Here is an 18,223-nt window from a genome sequence, read left to right as displayed (position 1 = left end):
AAGAGGAAGAAGAGAAGAAGAAAAGAAAGAAGTCTCTTTCCCAAAATAAGGCATCTGGCAGGAGTGGATGGTCTGTGCTAGCTGGGGGTGCAGGTGATGAACGTTGCACCTAGACACAAGGCGGGCAGCTGCAGAGAAGCCAGCTGAGCCCCAGGACGATGACTTCCAGGGTGACCTCCAGTAAAAGGTTTTGGCCTCCTGGGCCAAGGGCAGCCGTGGGAGGTGTTGGAGAGAGGAACTTGTGAGACTGGGGCCTCTATCCTGAGGCTCCGCCACTGGCAGGCCGTGTCCCCAGGCAGAGGGGCTCGCTCTGGGCCAGGTGCCTTTCCCACGTCTTTCTGTCTTCCCAGGGCAGGGGCTGTGCTCCATCCCTGTGGCTTCCCTGCCCACATTCTGCAATCAGTCAACAAATGGTCCTCAGCTGGGCATGCCATCTGTCTCCTCCTGGCCAGGCATGCGGTAGGATGACATGGTGCAGATGCTACTGGCCTTTGCTACTGCTGGCCAGTCTGGGCCAGGCAGGGGTTCCCCAGCCCACCCTCCACAACTTAGCTCCCCACTCTGTAGGGCAGGCAGGAAAGCAGGGGCAGGAATGGGGCCCACCACACCCAGGGCCATGCCTGAGACTCCTGGAGGGGAGGGTGGAGCTGAGCTCAGCTCTCCAAGTTGCATAAGTAGCGCCCTTCAGCTCCCCAAGCAATTCAACTGCTTCCCATCCGGGCTGGGGGCAGGTGGACTCTTGAGGGGCGAGGTGGGGGGGCTCTAGGCAGGTACCCACCATCACCCTCCACAGTACCCTGATGCCAGCCCCCACATCTGCCCATAGCTGGTCCATGAAGGCCGACCCCAAGACTGACGAGTAGAAAGGCACTTTAAGGGGGTGAGTGGGGCACAGGTGGGAGTGGAGCTGGCGGCTGACTGGACTACCCTGTCTCGTGGCTGCCCCGGTTCACTGGCCAGCACAGGCTTGCGGGGCACTGGCACCATTAGTCCTCATGGGGCAGGGACCTCCAGGTATGGCACAGGGTCTGAGAAGGGGCCCGGCCGGGCCCAGTAGTCCAGCGCTCGAACCCGATAGGAGCCAGAGACAACAGCCGAGTCTGTGGACACAAAGGTGCACGCCTGTTCCTGATTGCGTGTCCACCCGGGTCCCTAAAGCCCCAGACTCTGGGCTTCGGAAGGCCCTGGATCCCACCCACCCAGAACAGTGCCAAGGCCCAGGGATGGGAGTGGTTGAGGACAGGGCAGAGGGTAGTGGGCGCACCTGGGCTGAACACAAAGAGGTTAAAGTTCGATGGCTTCCGGCGGACTGGGGTGTATACCTTCCCATCTAGGGAAAACTGGATCTCATAAGTCCACAGGCACCTGCGGAAGTCAAATTCGGGACAAGGCTGGGGTCCAGATGGCCCCTGAAGGCCTGGGGTAGGCAGAGCGGGATGGACTCACAGCCCTATTCTCCCAGCAGGCCCACCCCTGGGCACTTCTGCAATGATGACAGGGCCACTGGCTGAAAGCAGAGGACTGGAGCTCAACTGTTCCCTTCAGATATCCACCGGAGGGGCCGGGCACCCCGCCAGACAGGGCGTGAGACCATGGGAGTCCGCACAGGTGTGCGCAGTGCCATGGGGCACAAAGGACAGAGAAGTGTGGCCTGTGGAGGAAGGGAACTGGCCAGCCACAGCACAGCGACCAGAGGGACACTGCGGTCCCACGAAGCTGGGGTGAAGACAAAGACAGGGCACTCAGGACCAGGCAGGGGAGGGGCAGCGGCCCCACTCACGCACTTGGACCCCACATGCTCATCTGACCAGACCAGGACCAGCTGCCCTCGGGTCAGGGGTAGAGCGCGGAGCTGCGTGACCTGAGGGAAGGAAGGTGCCACGATGGGGTACGGCGAGGGCTAAGTGAAGGCAGCTGCGTGGCTGTGGAAGGTGGCCGCTTACCTGGCCTGGTGGTTTCTCAGGACGTGCACACACATGCACCAGCAGGAGTGAGGGCAGCGGGAGTTCAGGGTGCAGCGTCAGGTGGCCGCCATCGGGAAAAGGGCGTGGCGCCGTAGCTACTGTGTCCTGGGCATAATGGCAGGTCCTCAGGGCCCTCAGGGAGGAGTCGGTGACCCCCCTCAGGACCTCAGGTGCTGCCCTAATCCTACCCTGACAAACCTCAGATGCACGCATGCGCCGGAACTGCTCCGGGGAGGGGAAGGCTGGCTGACCCATGCTCTGCCACTCACCATGAGGGTTGCTAATCTGGTTGTCCAGGCGGTGCGTGACATAGACGAGCCCTGTGGAGCCAGATGCTGAGGCCTTGCCAGCCCTGTCCCTGCAGGGCCCATCCCACCAGTCACTAGTAGGGCAAGAGACCTCCCTGGGAGCCCACACACACACTTACCTGGGCTGCGGGGCACACCCTGCAGGCGTAGTGTCACAGCCACGCTGTGGTTGGCATGGGCACGAGTATCGTCGCTTGCGTAGACGAGCACCGTGGCACGCCAAGCTTCAGTGGGGCTGCTGGGTTGGTGGGCGCTGGCCAAGATGCCCACAGTGTGGTTGCTGTCCAGCACCGTACCTGCCTGAGACACCTCAGCCCAGAGCTGCTCTCCATCTGCGGGGACAGGGGAGGGTGGGAGAGCTGTGATCACAAGAGATGCGTGTGCCTCTGCCTTCTCAGCCCCCAGCTTCCCAGCATCTGTTCCCCTTGGTAAAGGAAGACCCTGGCTGGGAGGTCCTGGTCATACCACAACCTCTGCAGCCCACAGAGCCTGAGAGGAGGGAGAAGGGAGTTGGGAGGACAAACCCCAAAGAAACAAGACACAGCTGGAGGTGTGCTCGGCCCCCCACCCCATAATGCATGGCCACGCTCCCTCTGCCTCAGGGCCTTTACACAAGCCAGTCCTTGTCCTGGGAGACATTTGTGCCCAGCCCCACTCATTTCCCTCTCTGGTCCTCACCCAGCCCCAGGGGTCAGCATCATGCTTCCATTCCGACCCCGCACAGACAAACACAGGGCAGAACTCACCCAGCAGGGCCAGCAGCCCCATGGCGGTGAGCACTGGCTTGCGCAGCAGCTGCACGTGAGGTGGATGGGTTTTGTTGACCTGGAAGCGGGCAGTGAGGGTGCGCTGCGAGAAGGGGTGTGGGTGGTAGCTCAGGAAGGCGTTGTCGTTGCTCAGGAGAGTGTAGCGGACGGAGGAGCTGGTGTTGGCCACTAGTAGGTTCTGGTGCTGCGCAATGACCTGCATTGATGGGCATCCAGGGCGGCTGGGACCAGGGCCGCTGTGACCACAGTTCCCTCCTGCTCCTAGGGGGTTAAGGCCTCACGGTGGTGGGAGGGGCACGCATTAGATTGGATGCAGATCTGCAAGGGCAGAGGGCAGAAGGCAGGCCCACCTTCACGACCAAGGCTGCGTAAGTCACATCGGCCCTCCATGGCTGTGGCAGTGACCAGCCCACCAGCGGGTCTGCCTCGTCGTTGTAAACGGGGGTGTCCGTGAACGTGGGGAAGAGCTGCTGGATCTGCTGCATGGTTGCCTTCTCCTGCTCCAGGATGTAGATGGAGCTGCCGGCACCCTGCAGGTAGTGCCCGGCCTCAGCCTGAGGCTCACCTCATGCAACACAGTCGCAGGGCAGGCAGAGGGGACCGGCCGCACCTTCTTATGCAGGGAGATGTAGTCCAGCCGCACGCCTACTTCCCCCGTGAAGAAGTTGGTACCATTGTGACAGTGCTCCAAGAGGCCCCAGCAGAGTGGGGACCGTGGTGGAGGGTGGAAAGAGTCACCAGGGCCACCCAGCCGAAGTGCTGGGCTGGCAGCTCGAAGACCCTCGGAACAGGCATCGTAGTAGTTCAGGAACCCTGAGGTGGAAGCGGCCTTGGTGTCCTGTCCATGCCTCGAGGAACCAGCAGTTGCACTCTGCTTTCTCCTGTCCTCCCCAAAGCTCAACTGGGCCCCAGGAAGCACTGCCCACCTTGCATGGTCATGGTGACATTGTCGAAGTCGTGGTGGTCAGGTTCATTCCACGTCTCGAAGTTCCACTTGGAAACGTGCTCCAGCCCGTACCTACCTGCAGATGTCTCTGCTGTCATGTGCAGACCCCACCCCACAGGGTGGGAGTGGACTGCAACTCCCAGGGATGGTGCCCACGACTGAAGGTTTGGATGTGATGGCAGTGTCTGGTTTGAGACAAGTCCTTCCCCACCCAAGTTGGCCTCCCTACCCTGTCAGGAAGCCCAGGGTGGGGGGAGGAAAGCCTGCTCTGGGATGCCCCCTGTGGGACCTGCACCCTGCCCACCAATGTATCTCCTGGCCAGGAGAGAGACCAGGTCCTTCCACTCAAACACCTGCTGCTTGTCCTCAAAGTCGGTGAAGCGTCCCGAGGGGCTGCCCATCAGCTCAAATCCTGTAACACACAGCGGTGGCTGCCCCACAGCCCACCCACCTGCACAACACCCACGCCCACCAGGCCTGGACACCACCCCTCAGGGGCTGGTCCTGAGGCAATAACCGGATAGGACCCAAGGCAGCTCAGAAGAGAGAGGGGGCAGAGCTGGGGGTGGGCAGGGCCCTCACGGGTGGAGATATGTGGGTCCAGAGGGCAGATTCATTCACTCACCCGGGAGGAGCTGGTTCACCCTCAGAAGGTCCAGGTACCTGTCTAGGTGGGTGAAGTTGTAGCTCACACCCTGCCCAGCCGATGCCCTGAGGAAGAACAGTCTATGAAGGCAGTAGGTGGCAAGGGGTTAAGGGGCTGAATCCCACATGGCCAACTGAGCACTTTGAGTCCTGGACCCAGTTGCTTGAAAAACACATCTGGAGCATGTGTGTGCCTGCCCACAATCCCGAGAGAATGGAGGAGAAGGAACTGCAGTGTGGCCATCACCCTGTGGGGCAATTTCTTACTTTATCTCTGTCTCTCTCCAGTGAGCACATGTTTTTTGCCTAGAGCAAAAAACTTAGAGGGAGAAAGAGGGGAATTTTTTTTTGTAGGGAAGAAAATTAGGGAGAAAAATAGTTAAGTAAGACAGTAGTGGGACACAGAAATGGTTTATTACCTGTTGATAACGTGTATAGTATTCTCAACTGGACTGGTCTGAGGTATACTTCATGTTGGGTAAATTCTCTCTACAAGCTAAATGATGTATAGCAATCGAATGTATAAAAAATAATAATAAATTTAAAAAGGGGGCCAGCAGGCGGCGTGGTAGTTAAGGGCGCTGGACTCCCACATGGTCGACTGCAGTTCGAGTCCTGGAACCGGAGGCTTGCTTTCTTGCTTTCTCTCTCTCTCTCTCTCTACCCCTCTCTGGTCAAATGAAAATAAGTAAATAAATAAAGTTAAATAAAATAATTCTAAAAAATTATGATAAATCAATCTTAGTTTAAAAACATAAAAAATTTTAAAAAGGAGAAGAAAGGCAATGATGCCTCTCAGTGACCGGGCAGCACTATCCACATTCAGGCAGGGCCCTTCCTCCTTAGAGAACAGCGACACTACTGGAAGCGTATTAGTCACTCAACAGCCTAACACGAACTGGGAAGTCTGGATATGGAACCCTCACCCCTAAGCCTTCGAGAGATGGAAGACTTGGGTTGGGGGTTCAGGACAGTCATAAAGCTCAGGGGTGGGGAGGATAGGGCACCCTGAGGACAGTGACTAGGGAGTGGGGGCTATGGGACCAGATCTGGGTAGAACCCAGAGGGTGCTCAGTCTTGGTTCTCTGTACCTCCCAGAAACCAGGGCCTAAAATCTGGCCTGAAAGTACCTGTATCCCCGATCCGGCACCCCAAGATACTGCATGGATAGGCAGGAAAGGGAGAGGACCTCTCCCACACTGTACTCATCCCAGGCTGGCCCCAATCTCCATAAGGCTCATGTCCCAAGAAGAGACAGGTGTTATCAGGTAATCCCATGAATCTTTTTAAAAATTATTTTATTTAACTTTATTTATTCATTCATTTATTTATTTCAATTTGGCCAGAGAGGGATAGAGAGAGAGAGAGAGCAAGCTGCCAGGTCTGGGACACGAACCACAGTCAGCCATGTGGGAGTCCAGCACCCTCAACCACCAAGCCCCCTGCCAGCCTCTCGCATGAATCGTTAAGAGCACATGAGATGTCCCGTGAAAGGGACGTGACAAGCAGTGAGTGAGGGCAGCGGTCAGGAAGGAGGACCTCTCTGAGAAGATGAAGCTAAGGCCTGCCAACTGACGGGGCGAGTAAAGGATGAGGCTGTCTGGGGGAACTGAAGTGAAGAGCATGTGCAAAGGCCCTGAGGTAGAACGAGCTGGTAAGGAAACGACAGAGAAATGGCTAATGGGCCTGGGGTATAGTAAGGCAGAGATGGTCAGATTCGGTGAAAAAGCAAGAGTGGGTAAAATATGCGGCCTAGAACAAACACACTTTGAATATAATGACACGAATAGGTTAAGAGTAAAAGGAGGAAGAAAGATATACCATGCTAAGACTAATCAAAAGAACTCTGGAGTGAGTGTGTTAGTTTTCATGCATTAATTATCATACCAATCTACAGTACCTTTCAGGGCAGGGAATATTGCCAGAGATAAACAGAATCATTTCATAAAGTGGTAAAATCACAACAAAGGAAATAAAACCACCAAATGTCAGGGAGATGAGGTTACATGAGGGTCCCGGACTGCTATCAAGGTGGCACCTTGATTCTGGATGATGTGGGAACTAGCTCAGGGTTCTGAGCAGAGTGGCTCCATGACATTCTCAAAAGATCTTTCTGGCAGCTAACTGGAAACAGTGGGAAGCGGAAGGCTGGTGAGGGAGCCACCGTGGTCACCCTGGGGAAGGTTTGTGCCTGGCTGGTGGAAGCCGGGAGGCAGTAAGGAGAGACCAGAGCAGACAGATTCCCAGGACAGAGAGGACAGCATCCGCGGGTGGCTTTGAGTTGAACCAGAGAGAGACAACTCCAGGACAGCTCTGTGGGTTTCAGCTCGAGCAGCTGGACAGGCAAGGAGTTAAGATTGGTTTCAGTTTTGGCCAAGTGAGTTTGGCCATCTGAGGGTGGACTAGGTGAGGAAATCAGGGCTCAGGGGTCCAAGCTGCGGAAGCTTCTGCCCAGATGCCCGGGGTGGGTGGAGGAGAGAGCTCAAGTAAATGGTGACCTTGGGAGTGGGGGGGAGGGATGTCTGTGTTTAGCTTAGAGTACACACGCAGGTGGGTAAGAGGGTCTGAAGGCTTCTAGAACACATATTCCCACCTACATCTTGCAAGGCAGCCTGTGGGAATGATGCGCCCCCTTGTGGCAACTGGGCTTGTTCCACATAGGCCATGTTTGGGTGGAGGCCAGCACAGGGTCACCAGGATGGACTGTGGAATCTGGCCCTAAACAACTCTGAGTCTGCATCCCACACCACAGTCTAGCCAGCCCACGTTATCCTCCCATACACAGTGCAGGTCTGGGCAACCCCACACCTCCCTCCCTGCCCTCCCTCCTACTTCTCAATCACATGAAAGTCTGGCCCAAGCCCACCACCCATCTGCTCACTCTGCCAGCCCCTCTGCCCAGGGGCTGTGTACCTAGCAGAGCCACAGCAGGGGTCCACTCTGCCTCACCTTCCCTCCATCCAAAGGTCACACTGGTAGCAAAGAAATGGAACTGAACAAGCGCTTGGATAAAAATTAAGTGCCAGCCAGCCAGGTTCCAAAGTCCCTCAGGTAAGTGAGGGGGAATGGGGGTGGAGGTGATGATGCTGAGAAGCGAAGGCGCCAGGGATCTCTGGGCTTTTTCTGCAGACCTCTGGGCGAAAACCCTGGGGCACCTAACACTGAGCAATTCACAGCCAGGCCTCAGGGCTCACTGTCCTAGGCCAAAGGGAGCACAAGCATTCGACGTTCACAGAGACTGTCACCCTGGGTAGACTTGAGTGTCAGCTGGCCCACTAAGAGGATCTAGGAACGCCCAGGAACCAGGATACCACCCCCAGGGGCAAGCCTGGGCAAAGGAACCCCGGGGAGGAGCCCTTGGACTCCACAGTTGGTGCTCAAGTCTCCCTTCACGGCGGCTCGCGGTATCCCTGGTGGTGTTTGAAAGATCCAAACCGGGCCAAAGACTGAGGTGGTGAGGTCAAGTGCACAGCCCACCCCAATACTCCGAGCCCTGCAAAGCGGTCTGGTAGGAGACACGGAGCCCCGACCTTACCCAGCCCGGGTCCAGAAGCTGCAAGGGCCTCCCATCCTTCCAGACCCCGCGCAGAGCACCGGCGGGGCCCTCGGAAGCCGCACAACGACCTCATTCACCGCTCTGGCAGTGTTCCTCGTCCCCCAAGTCCCCCGCCCCCAGGCCTGAGCGCGTGCGCCGCCAGGAACCAGCTAGCGCAGGGTCTGGTGAGTGCGCGGGGACCCCGGTCGCGCGCGTGCTCGGGGTAAGGGCGCGGAGCTGAGCCGCCTGTGCACTGGGGTGCGGGGAGAACGTGCCGGGTGAGGAGCCCGGCAGGTCCAGAGGCCGTGCTTGCAAAGGATGGCTCGTGGGCGCGTTTGCAAGACAGGATAGGGTGAGAGCGAGGGGCGGGGCCCAGGCCGCGCGTGCTCCGAGGCGGGGTGCCGCGGGTGTGTTTGTGTGGGGCGTTGTTGCTGAAGCAGGGCAGGCGGACACCAGCCCGCCTTCTGGGACAATCTACGCCCGTGGCTCGCGGATGGGGGTGGGGGGGCAATAGCCGGGTCCTCAGTCTTCTCGGATCCGGAATCACGCAGCAAGCCAGTGGTTGGCCCGGCCTATTTCCACTGGTGGTAGGGATCTAATGTTTCCTTTCCAAATAACTGTACTCATTTAAAATGGTTGACTTAAAAACAAAATTAAGGAAATGATCACGAGGCACAGGACTGGACAGGAATTTTACCATCGGGGTTCAGGCAGGTCGGAGATGCTGGGGACTGTAAGCAACTGCCAAAATCTGCATCTGGGAGAGGGGCCGCGCAGTCTCTCTGGGCAGCAGAGCCCAGAACCCCTAGACACTGCAGCACCAGGGCACAGAGAAAGGGGGAGGCAGGGATAGGCCCCAAAGTCCTACAATTCTCTCGCAACAGGTGTGAACTGTTGCGTTTCCTCACCTGCTTTGGCGGCCCAGTTTGCTACAGAGATGCGGCTGAAAGGGAAGGGAGCAGGGGGCAGGCACTGTACAGGGGGCAGGCACTGTCCACTCCCTGCACTACCTCCATCTGCCCAAAATCTCAGCACAGGCAGACTCCGGCGCCTCTGGAAATTCCTGATCCCTCTTCCTGAGAGGGAGCAGAGGCCACCTGCTACACTTGGTTTTTCTGTGACACCCAACCCTGTCCTGCACAGGCACCCCTGCTGGGTGCACCCAGGATCCCCTCCCTGCTTTTCTCCAGGGAGCAGGCCCAGCTCTCAAGAGTCTCCCTTGATTCTCCAGCTGCCCCTCTGCAGGTAATGAGGCAGGCCCAGAGGTTAGTGTTTTAAGACTCCTTTGGTAACTGCCCTGAGGAGATGCTGGGCAAACAGCTGCCCCAGGGACCAGTGGGTGCCAGGCTAGACTGCGGGAGGAGGAGCTGTGGCTCAGGTCCTGCAGGGAGGGGTGTTCAGAATTCAGAGGACTGGACAGGGCAAGGATTCGAAGAAGGCATCCCAGGTGTGGGGCCGTCTGAAGGTGTGCAGGGTACCCAACTCCTGCGGTATTCACTGTGCTAATGTCTCCTGTCAGGGCTCCTTCACACTTCTGGCCATGTTGCCCACATTCCACTGCCAGTGATCTTTTTCAGCCAGGCCCAGAACTGTGGAAGTGGGCAGGGCTTGGCAGACTTCCCAAAAGAGGTCCTAAAGTGGGGCTGAGTGTCCAGGGTGCCTCGATGGAAGGCCCCTCTCCTGGGCTCTGCACCCGCCACTCTAACATTTCAGTGGGTGGGAGGGAGTACAGCCAGGGTCCCAGCTGGCTCTGTGAGACTCTTGGCTATTGTTCTGAGCTCCCTTCTCAGGACCTGTGGGACAGGAGGAGCAAGGCTTGTAGCTAGGGTCCCAGCTAGGCTGCCTCCAGTGCCAGGGCCTCTAAGGAACAGCCCCAGGGGCTAAAGTAGTCCCACAGACAGGAACTAAGTCTTACACGTGATCCCACTCACCCCTCAAGGACTGGTGATGAAGCTTCTTTTTATTTTTGGGGGGAGAGGTTTTTGCTATAGGGTACATGCGCTCGCCAGAAAGAGAGAGACAGAGAGACAGAAAAAGAGAAATCACCCCCCAGGGGGAATGGCCATGCAGCAATCCCTTCTCCTCCATTCTCCTCTCGGGATCTTGGGCATGCACGCACGCACACGCACCCGGCATGAGTTTAAGCCACCAGGTCTGGGACTCACACCACGGTCAACTACATGGGAGTCTAGTGACATAGCCATTACGCTAACTGCTGGTCCCTGGTGATGAAGTTTCTTCATGATTCACTGTAAGGACAGGAACCTGAGGTCTGAATGACAATTTTATAAATAGCAGCTCACCCTGGCTTTCCCACCCATGGCCACTGCCCTTAAGTGTCTAAGCTCACCAGTTTAATTCATTTCAAGGGATCATTTATCTTTGCCCCAGCCCTTCGAGGAGGAACTGTTGGTCCCACCCTGAGGCAGGGCCTGGGCTGGAATCCAGGCAGAACCAGGACCCCTGCCTCCAGAGCAGGAAGAGCTGGTAATAGCGTCTTGATGCCTGGCAGCCTTCCCACCCTCAGCCATACACAACACACATGCATGTACCCACCCATGAAAGCATGTACAACCACACCCCCAGCCGCTCTGTGCCTGCTTTCCACACGAGGGTACAACAGATTGCCCAGTGCCAAGTTGGCCTCTGCCCCCTGCTCCAGCTTGGTCCACACTTGCTTGACTTCTTTTTTTTGGGAGGTTTTTGCTATAGGGTGCAAAAACTCCCCCAGAGCCCCAGGGCCTGCATGAGATGCTGAAGGCCAGACTGCAACAGAACTGCTCATGCAGTTTGCTGTGTGCCTGGGTGCTCGCCAGAAAGACAGAGAGAGAAAAGAGAGACAGAAAGTGAGAAATCACCCCCCAGGGAGATGGCCATGTCACAATCCCTTCTCCTCCATTCTCCTCTCAGGATCTTGGGCACGCACACACACGCGCCCGGCGTGAGTTTAAGCCACCGGGTCCAGGACTCGAACCACAGTTGACTATGTGGGAATCAAGTGACGTAGGCATTATGCCAACTGTTAGTCTCTTATTTAATTTGCTTGACTTCTTAGGGATATCCAGTGACTGGACCAGGAGACCATCCCCTCCCTCAGGCCCTTCCCAGATGAGGAAGTAGAGAAGGGTCCTGTCCCCGACCCCAGACCCCAGAGCTGAAAAGTGCTCTCCTGCTAGAGCCCAGACACTCAAGCACGCTGTTCCAGCCATCCACAAACCCCCACCCCTCCTTGCAGTTACAGCAGCTGCACCTGGAGTCTTACTCCTCGGAGGCTGTGAGTTTATCAGAGGCCCAAACAACTGTAATAATTTGTGAGCCTCTGATTACACTACAACTCCCTGGATTAGCCTCTCAGGTAACACTCACTGGGAGAAACCCATGACTCAGCAATCTTTGGGGTAAATAATTTAACTGCAAGCCCAGCAAGCCCAGCACGCCCAGCACACAGCGCTGCCCACAGGGCGGCGTCAAACCTGCCGCTGTCCCTTCTCCTGCACAGGAGCCAGAGGGCTCTGGGGTCCTCCAGCCTTGATATCCACGGCCCACTGAGCCTGTGAGGGGCTCCTCCAGGTAAGAATCATCCTTGGGGCCCCTACTCAGTCACAGCAGAGGAAGAGGCGGGAGCCAAGGCTGTGAAGGCTCAGCCAGAAATGCTCCGTATCCCATGGTTTCTCTGGGGGACTCTATGGCATTTTAGTCATTTGGCACACCTGGACCCTCAGGGCGCCTGCACGGTGGGGACTTTAGACGAATGGGATCACAACTCTCACAATGTGCCCTAAAGGGTCAGGACCGCCATACGGCTCCCACAAACGGGGACCACCAGTCCTCTACTCCCCACGGAAACCCCAGCACCACCTTAGGTTGGTGGCACCAGGCACCAGGGTGTCCTGGGCTCTGAGAGAGCAGAGAGCATTTGCTAACTTTGCTGAGGGGAGTTTTCAAACGAGAGTACTTTGGAACCTGTAAACAGGACAGACCCAAGGCTGCGCCTGTGATCGGTTTGGCCTTTAAGTGCCGCCTCCATGCCGCCCAAGGTGCTCTCTGAGCCCAAAGGCCAAGGCCAGCTGTTTGCAGAGGGCTGGGCCCCTGGGTGACTGCCCTGAGGGACGGTGCAGGCCTATCCCACAGGGCCCCGTACAGTCAGAAGGGGCTTTAGCACACGCGTAGGGAGAGGGCGCTCCCCATCCCAGGACACCCAGGCAGGGGAGACGGATGCCAGTTACCCCAACACCCTCCCAGCTGGCCACGCCAGGCCACAAGGATGGGTGAATGGGACGAGCACGGATTTGGGGTCCCAGCACCCAAGGCCTGACAAAGGGGCTGCCTGCCAGCTCCAGGGCCTGTGGTGCAGCAGTGGTGGAGGGACTGGCTGGAGGTGTCCACAGAAGGAGAAGATGATGGTATGGATTGCACTAGGGTTCTGGTGTGGGCAAGGGGTAGGGAGCAGCACTCCTCACCAAGTTGGGGAGCCAGATGGGGAGTGGCAGGAGCTCAGGTTTGGCGGCACAGCAGCTGGGTCTCTGTGACACCTGACCTGAGGCAAACTTATAGACTTGCAGTTCGGCCCATTCACTCTTTGGGAGAGATGGGCTTCTGAAGGTGTTAGGGTAGATTTCAGGCAGCGCTGCAGAGCCAACGGGCTGGGGCTGTGCCTGGAGCGAACACCTGCCGGGTACGCGCAGCCACTTGGCCTCAGCGCATCCTGAGCTTGGTGTCCTCTCTCTGGCCAATCCTTCCAGCTTCTGAGAGCAACCTCTGATCTCTGCCCCTAGTGACAAATGAGGAGTGTCCACTCCTGTGTCTCATCTGAACCTGGCTCCTAGGCTCGATGAGCTAGACTGGAGGCCCCCATGACCATGCCCACTTTCCTTTCAGGGTGCCCTGAGGGACCTGGCATCGCAGCATGGAAATATCCCATGAGGCCTTGCAGCAGGATGGGGAGCTGGTGCTGGTCCGACGGCAACCCCCAGAGCCCCAGGGCCTGCGTGAGATGCTGAAGGCCAGACTGCGACAGAATTGCTCATGCAGTTTGCCGTGTGCCTGGGCACTGGTGCAGGCCCTGTTCCCTGCCATACACTGGCTGCCCCGGTACCGCCTACGGGAGTACCTGGTAGGAGACATCATGTCCGGGCTGGTAATCGGCATCATCCTGGTGCCACAGGCCATTGCCTACTCACTGCTGGCTGGGCTGCGGCCCATCCACAGCCTCTACACATCTTTCTTTGCCAACATCATCTACTTCCTCATGGGGACCTCACACCACGTCTCCGTGGGAATCTTCAGCTTGCTATGCCTCATGGTGGGGCAGGTGGTGGACCGTGAGCTCCAGGAGGCTGGCTTTGACCCTTCCCAGGATGGCCCAGGACCCTGGGCCAACAGTAGTGCCCTCAACAACTCAGCCATGACACTGGTGCTTGGGCCACAGGACTGTGGACGGGACTGCCATGCCATCCGCGTTGCTACAGCCCTAACGTTGATGACCGGGATTTACCAGGTGAGGAGTTGGCTGCCGGGGGCAGGGACCAGCTAGCCCAGCCACTCAGGGCATCCCTCAGGTGTTTGCCACTAGAAGGTGATACAGGGCCAGGGCTTCAGAGGAGTGGGCAGAACAAAGCACACACAGGTGGAGCACTGAGGGCATCCCAAGGCCAGGAACCAACACCTGAGAGGTAAGGTGTGGGGAGCTGGCCTGGAGATCTGCAGCCTGGGTGGGCACCAGAGGCCAGTGGGCTGTGGCTCAGATGGGACCCAAGGGCTGAGGCTGCCTTCCCATGAACCCCTCACCTGTCGAGGCCTGCCTTGTCCTCCTAGTCCCTCTTACCAGCTCCTCATCTGCACAGGAAGGAGATAGAGAGGGTGCCCTATGCAGGAAACAGGGGGGAGGAGATGCCTTTCGAGGGTCTGAAACCCAGAGGCTCAGTTCTGACATAAAACCAGTTCCTGTGCATGAGAGGGCGAGAAGTGACATCAGTAGCCAACTCTGTCCATGTGCAGCACTCACATGTGTCCGCATGCCTGCTGGTGTGCGCGTGCATGTGTGCACAGGATGGAAGCAGAGAGGCCCTGCGAGACATCCAGCTCGGGAAGTAAACAGCTCCGCAGTGGAACGTCCTGCTCTGTGCACAACCGTACCCCTCGGCCATCCTGGCACTGCTGACGTGGGGCACGTGTCTCTTGCCAGGCGGCCTGATAACCTGACCACTCTCTTTCCACAGGTCCTCATGGGCATCCTCAGGCTGGGCTTTGTGTCTGCCTACCTCTCACAGTCGCTGCTCGATGGCTTTGCCATGGGGGCCTCTGTGACCATCCTGACCTCACAGCTCCGGCACCTGCTGGGCGTGCGAGTCCCACGGCACCAGGGGCCGGGTATGGTGGTCAGCACGTGGCTGAGCCTGCTGCGCAACGCCGGGCAGGCCAACGTGTGCGACGTGGTCACCAGCACCGTGTGCCTGGTAGTTCTGCTGGCCTCGAAAGAGCTCTCAGACCGCTACCGGCACCGACTCAGGGTGCCACTGCCCACGGAACTGCTGGTCATTGTGGTGGCCACAGTGGTGTCCCACTTTGGGCAGCTGCATGAACGCTTTGGCTCAAGTGTGGCTGGCAACATCCCTACTGGCTTCGAGGCCCCTGAGGTGCCAGACCCCAAGCTGATGCAGCGTGTGGCACTGGATGCAGTGCCCCTGGCCCTCGTGGGCTCGGCCTTCTCCATCTCACTGGCAGAGATGTTCGCCCATAACCACGGCTACTCTGTCCGTGCTAACCAGGAGCTGCTGGCTGTGGGCTGCTGCAATGTGCTACCTGCCTTCTTCCACTGCTTTGCCACCAGTGCCGCCCTGGCCAAGAGCCTGGTGAAGATCGCTACCGGCTGCCGGACGCAACTGTCCAGCGTGGTCAGTGCCACTGTAGTACTGCTGGTTCTGCTGGTGTTGGCACCACTTTTTAGAGACCTGCAGCGAAGTGTGCTGGCCTGTGTCATCGTTGTCAGCTTGCGAGGGGCCCTGCGCAAGGTGAGGGACCTCCCCCAGCTCTGGCGGCTGAGCCGGACAGATGCATTGGTCTGGGTGGCCACTGCAGCCACCTGCGTGCTGGTCAGCACAGAGGCCGGGCTGCTGGCTGGCGTGCTCCTCTCGCTGCTCAGCCTGGCAGGCCGCACACAGCACCCGCATGCTGCCCTCCTCGCCCGCATTGGGGACTCAGCCTTCTACGAGGACACCACAGAGTTTGAGGGGCTTACCCCTGAGCCTGGGGTGCAGGTGTTCCGTTTTACCGGCCCACTCTGTTACACCAACAAGGACTTTTTCCTGCGGTCACTCTACAGCCTCACGGGACTGGATGTTGGACGCTGGGCTGCCAGGAGGAAGGAACGGGGCTCAGAGGTGGGGGTCAGTGAGAGCGACCCCATCGACAACAAGGACTCGGGCCCAGTCAGCAGCAGGGCTGCGCTGGTGGCCGGGGCGACTGGCTTCCACACAGTGATTATTGACTGTGCCCCCATGCTGTTCTTGGATGCAGCTGGCATGTCTATGCTGCAAGACCTGCGCCGAGACTATGAGGCCCTGGGCATTGCCCTGCTCTTGGCCTGCTGCAGCCCCTCAGTGAGGGATACTCTGAGGAAAGGTAGCTTTCTCAGGGAGGACCAGGAGGAGCAGCAGCTGTTCCACAGCGTGCACAGTGCCGTGCAAGCAGCCCGAGTGCGCCGCAGGGAGCTGGCAGCTGCCGACTCCACCCTCTAGCAAGGCCGAGGCCCGCTCGCCGACCTCTACTCCTTCCGAGAGACTGCGGCAGATAGTGCAAGGCATCACAAAGATCCTTGCCAAGGAGTGATGCCAAGGTCATCCAAGAGATACGCCTTGGGCCATGGCTGCTCTGGTCCTGAAGAAACCAGGGAGCCCCAAATGGGATGGGGCGAGTGGCGCTCTGAGCACACAAGGACCCCAAACACTCAGTAATGAAGAATCTCTACCTTTGAGACAACTGCTGCCAGGTACCAGCTTGGTCCTGATGCTGGGCGCCCAAGCAGTCGCTTGGCCTGAGCTCAGAAGGGCTAGGCCAAGTCTGACACACTGCGTGGTCTTACTCGCGTCCAAGGTGCTCAAAGGACATCCTGTCTCCTGCCAGGTAGTAGTGGGCAGCTGTGCCAAGGCATGAGGGTCTCTGTGTTTCTGGAAGAGCCTGCCATATTTAAGTGCTCCTCACACCTTTGTCTCTGTCCCAGCTGGACCTTGCAGGGTGGCCACCTGCTTCGGGGCAGATGGTCCAGCATCAGGGCCAAGGCAGTGTGACCAACACCACCTCAGCCCAGCCCTCAGGCACAGAGTCCCTGCACAGCCATATCTGGGAACATAGCACACTAAGCAACTTGCAATGGAATGCTGACTTGACCCTGAACCTACAAGGTCACCTACAAGGTCACCTCCCAGGGGACACCAGCCCTGGTGTCGTAGCCCTCCGCTACGATGCTCCCTCCCCACCTCACCCCATCCCTAGGCTGTCCTCCTTGGTCTCCCATGAGGCCAGCTGTGCCATATCTCTTGACCTCACTGTCATCTCTGTAAGGTGGTCTCTGGCCAGCTGTCCCCCAGATGCCCAGCCCCAGCATCACTCACCTGGCTGTGATGAGCTCCAACAGCCAGTGGGTCCGGACCTGCTGGATGCCGCCATGTGGGACAGCACCCACATAGGCAAGGTTGAGCTGCTGGTCCCAGCTGAGGTCATACCGGTCAGCCTGGTTGTGTGGCAGTGGGGGGCTGGAGACAGAACAGGAGTGGCTGCATTAGTTCTGAGCCTTGGTCCTGGCCAGCGGCCTTCACACAGATCTGGCACCTATTGTCACAGGGCCTATGACCACCCCAGCTCTGGGATCCAGCAGATGGGCTGGTGCAGGTTTGCTCAGCGAGTAATAAAATGACCCTGAATGTCCTCAAGTCTCACCTTCGTGGTAATGGGGGCTCCCAGAGGGCAGAGAGCCATATTTGACCCTGCCCTTTGCCCTGTCAGCTAGGAGAGGATCTTAGTTCCCCATAGAGCAGCAGGAGACATTCAGGGATGGGGTCATGTCCCACTGCAGGGATGCCCAACACTCCTGGAGCTATCCCTCTTGGGAGATCCCTGGTCCATCACAAAGAGCAGCAGCATGAGCCCACAGCATTAAAAACGCGGTGGCCACAGCCTTTTAGACTCAGGGGACTGGGGGAGGCGGGAGTCACTGGGCAAACTCAGATCCTGGGCCCTGACCTCCATCACAGGGAGTACCTACTCCAAATTCCGACGAATGTCCCAGAAGAGGAGCCTGGGGCTGCTGTCCTCACCTGGCGCGCGTGTTGTGCGCGGGGAGGGCAAGAGGGTAATGGAAAAGGCCCAGGGGTCAAGAGGGTCAGAGTGGGCGGCACGGGTTCCGGAAGAAAGGTGCAGAAATGGGCCAGGTGGGCCCCTAAGCCCGCGGTTTCCCCGCGCGGGGCGCTCACCAGAAGCCCGTGCTCCTCCAGAATGGCCGCAGGGGACGTAGGGCACGGGCCGCGTCTACGCGCACCAGGAGCCGGGCCTCGGCCAGCGCCAACGGGAGCGCGCCTAACGGCGCGAGGAGCGCGAGCAGCGCGGCGCCGGGACACCTGGTAGGCATGGCCGGCATGTGGGGATGTGTGCCTGTGACTGGGGGTCCGGGGGTGCTCCCGGCTTGCAGGGCCCGCCCGGTCGGCCGCACGCCTCTGCACTCCGGGAGCTGCCGGGCTCGGGCCGCGTCGCGGGTTCCGCCTCCGGGTCGTGCGCCCCCCCCCCCCGCCCTTTTGCCTGGCGGAGTCCTGGAGCCGGGTCTCTTTTTGGCTACTCCTTCCCCTTTCTTTTAGGAAAGGTTGTGCTAAACATAACAGGCTAGGAGGACAAAATGACTTAAAACTGTACATGGAAAGCGCCTGGAACGACACTTGGCCCTGTGGTGGAATTCGGGTGTGAGCCCTTACTGTCCGGTCCACCCTGGAGGCCGACAAGTAGCCTAATGGGACCTGGCCTCGATGCCGAAAGCAGGTCAGTGGCCCAGTCTGCCATAGCTGGACGGTGAG

General features: G+C 58.5%; 2 protein-coding genes across 5 annotated transcripts; one reads left to right on the top strand and one right to left on the bottom strand.

The window, feature by feature from the left end:
- Positions 1 to 853: 853 nt before the first annotated feature.
- IDUA (alpha-L-iduronidase) lies at positions 854 to 17,924 on the bottom strand. 4 transcript variants are annotated; one of them, XM_006143855.3, is made up of 14 exons: positions 17,633 to 17,923; positions 16,775 to 16,915; positions 4,611 to 4,696; positions 4,290 to 4,397; positions 3,966 to 4,061; positions 3,650 to 3,852; positions 3,390 to 3,569; positions 3,019 to 3,235; positions 2,392 to 2,604; positions 2,163 to 2,284; positions 1,944 to 2,069; positions 1,785 to 1,861; positions 1,265 to 1,365; positions 854 to 1,100 (listed from the first exon to the last, which is right to left on the bottom strand). In XM_006143855.3, exons 1-14 carry the CDS (start codon positions 17,794 to 17,796, stop codon positions 994 to 996), a joined length of 1,941 nt encoding a protein of 646 aa, XP_006143917.1. In that variant the 5' UTR covers positions 17,797 to 17,923; the 3' UTR covers positions 854 to 993. The 4 variants fall into 4 exon arrangements, with proteins under 4 accessions (XP_006143917.1, XP_027625876.1, XP_006143918.1 ...); XM_027770075.1 differs by lacking the exon at positions 17,633 to 17,923 and adding an exon at positions 17,425 to 17,585; XM_006143856.3 differs by lacking the exon at positions 4,290 to 4,397 and having other exon boundaries at positions 17,633 to 17,924.
- On the top strand, positions 11,586 to 17,087 carry SLC26A1 (solute carrier family 26 member 1). Its single transcript, XM_006143858.3, has 3 exons — positions 11,586 to 11,735; positions 13,044 to 13,662; positions 14,384 to 17,087. Exons 2-3 carry the CDS (start codon positions 13,072 to 13,074, stop codon positions 15,899 to 15,901), a joined length of 2,109 nt encoding a protein of 702 aa, XP_006143920.1. The 5' UTR covers positions 11,586 to 11,735; positions 13,044 to 13,071; the 3' UTR covers positions 15,902 to 17,087.
- Positions 17,925 to 18,223: the final 299 nt, after the last annotated feature.

The sequence above is a fragment of the Tupaia chinensis genome, unplaced genomic scaffold (genome assembly GCF_000334495.1).
Source record: "Tupaia chinensis unplaced genomic scaffold, TupChi_1.0 Scaffold000111_1, whole genome shotgun sequence".
NCBI lineage: Eukaryota > Metazoa > Chordata > Mammalia > Scandentia > Tupaiidae > Tupaia > Tupaia belangeri.
The sequence above is the reverse complement of the archived record's forward strand: the minus strand, read 5'-3'. Positions and strand labels throughout refer to the sequence as shown.

Bases quoted from the DNA above. Each gene is read 5' to 3' on its own strand.
- SLC26A1 (XM_006143858.3), top strand. From the start codon at position 13,072: ATGGAAATATCCCATGAGGCCTTGCAGCAGGATGGGGAGCTGGTGCTG. The intron at 13,663-14,383 runs GTGAGGAGTTGG...CTCTTTCCACAG, and splicing joins TGATGACCGGGATTTACCAG to GTCCTCATGGGCATCCTCAG.
- IDUA (XM_006143855.3), bottom strand. From the start codon at position 17,796: ATGCCGGCCATGCCTACCAGGTGTCCCGGCGCCGCGCTGCTCGCGCTC. The intron at 1,862-1,943 runs GTAAGCGGCCAC...TCCTTCCCTCAG, and splicing joins CTGAGAAACCACCAGGCCAG to GTCACGCAGCTCCGCGCTCT. The intron at 1,101-1,264 runs GTGCGCCCACTA...TTGTGTCCACAG, and splicing joins CCTCTTTGTGTTCAGCCCAG to ACTCGGCTGTTGTCTCTGGC.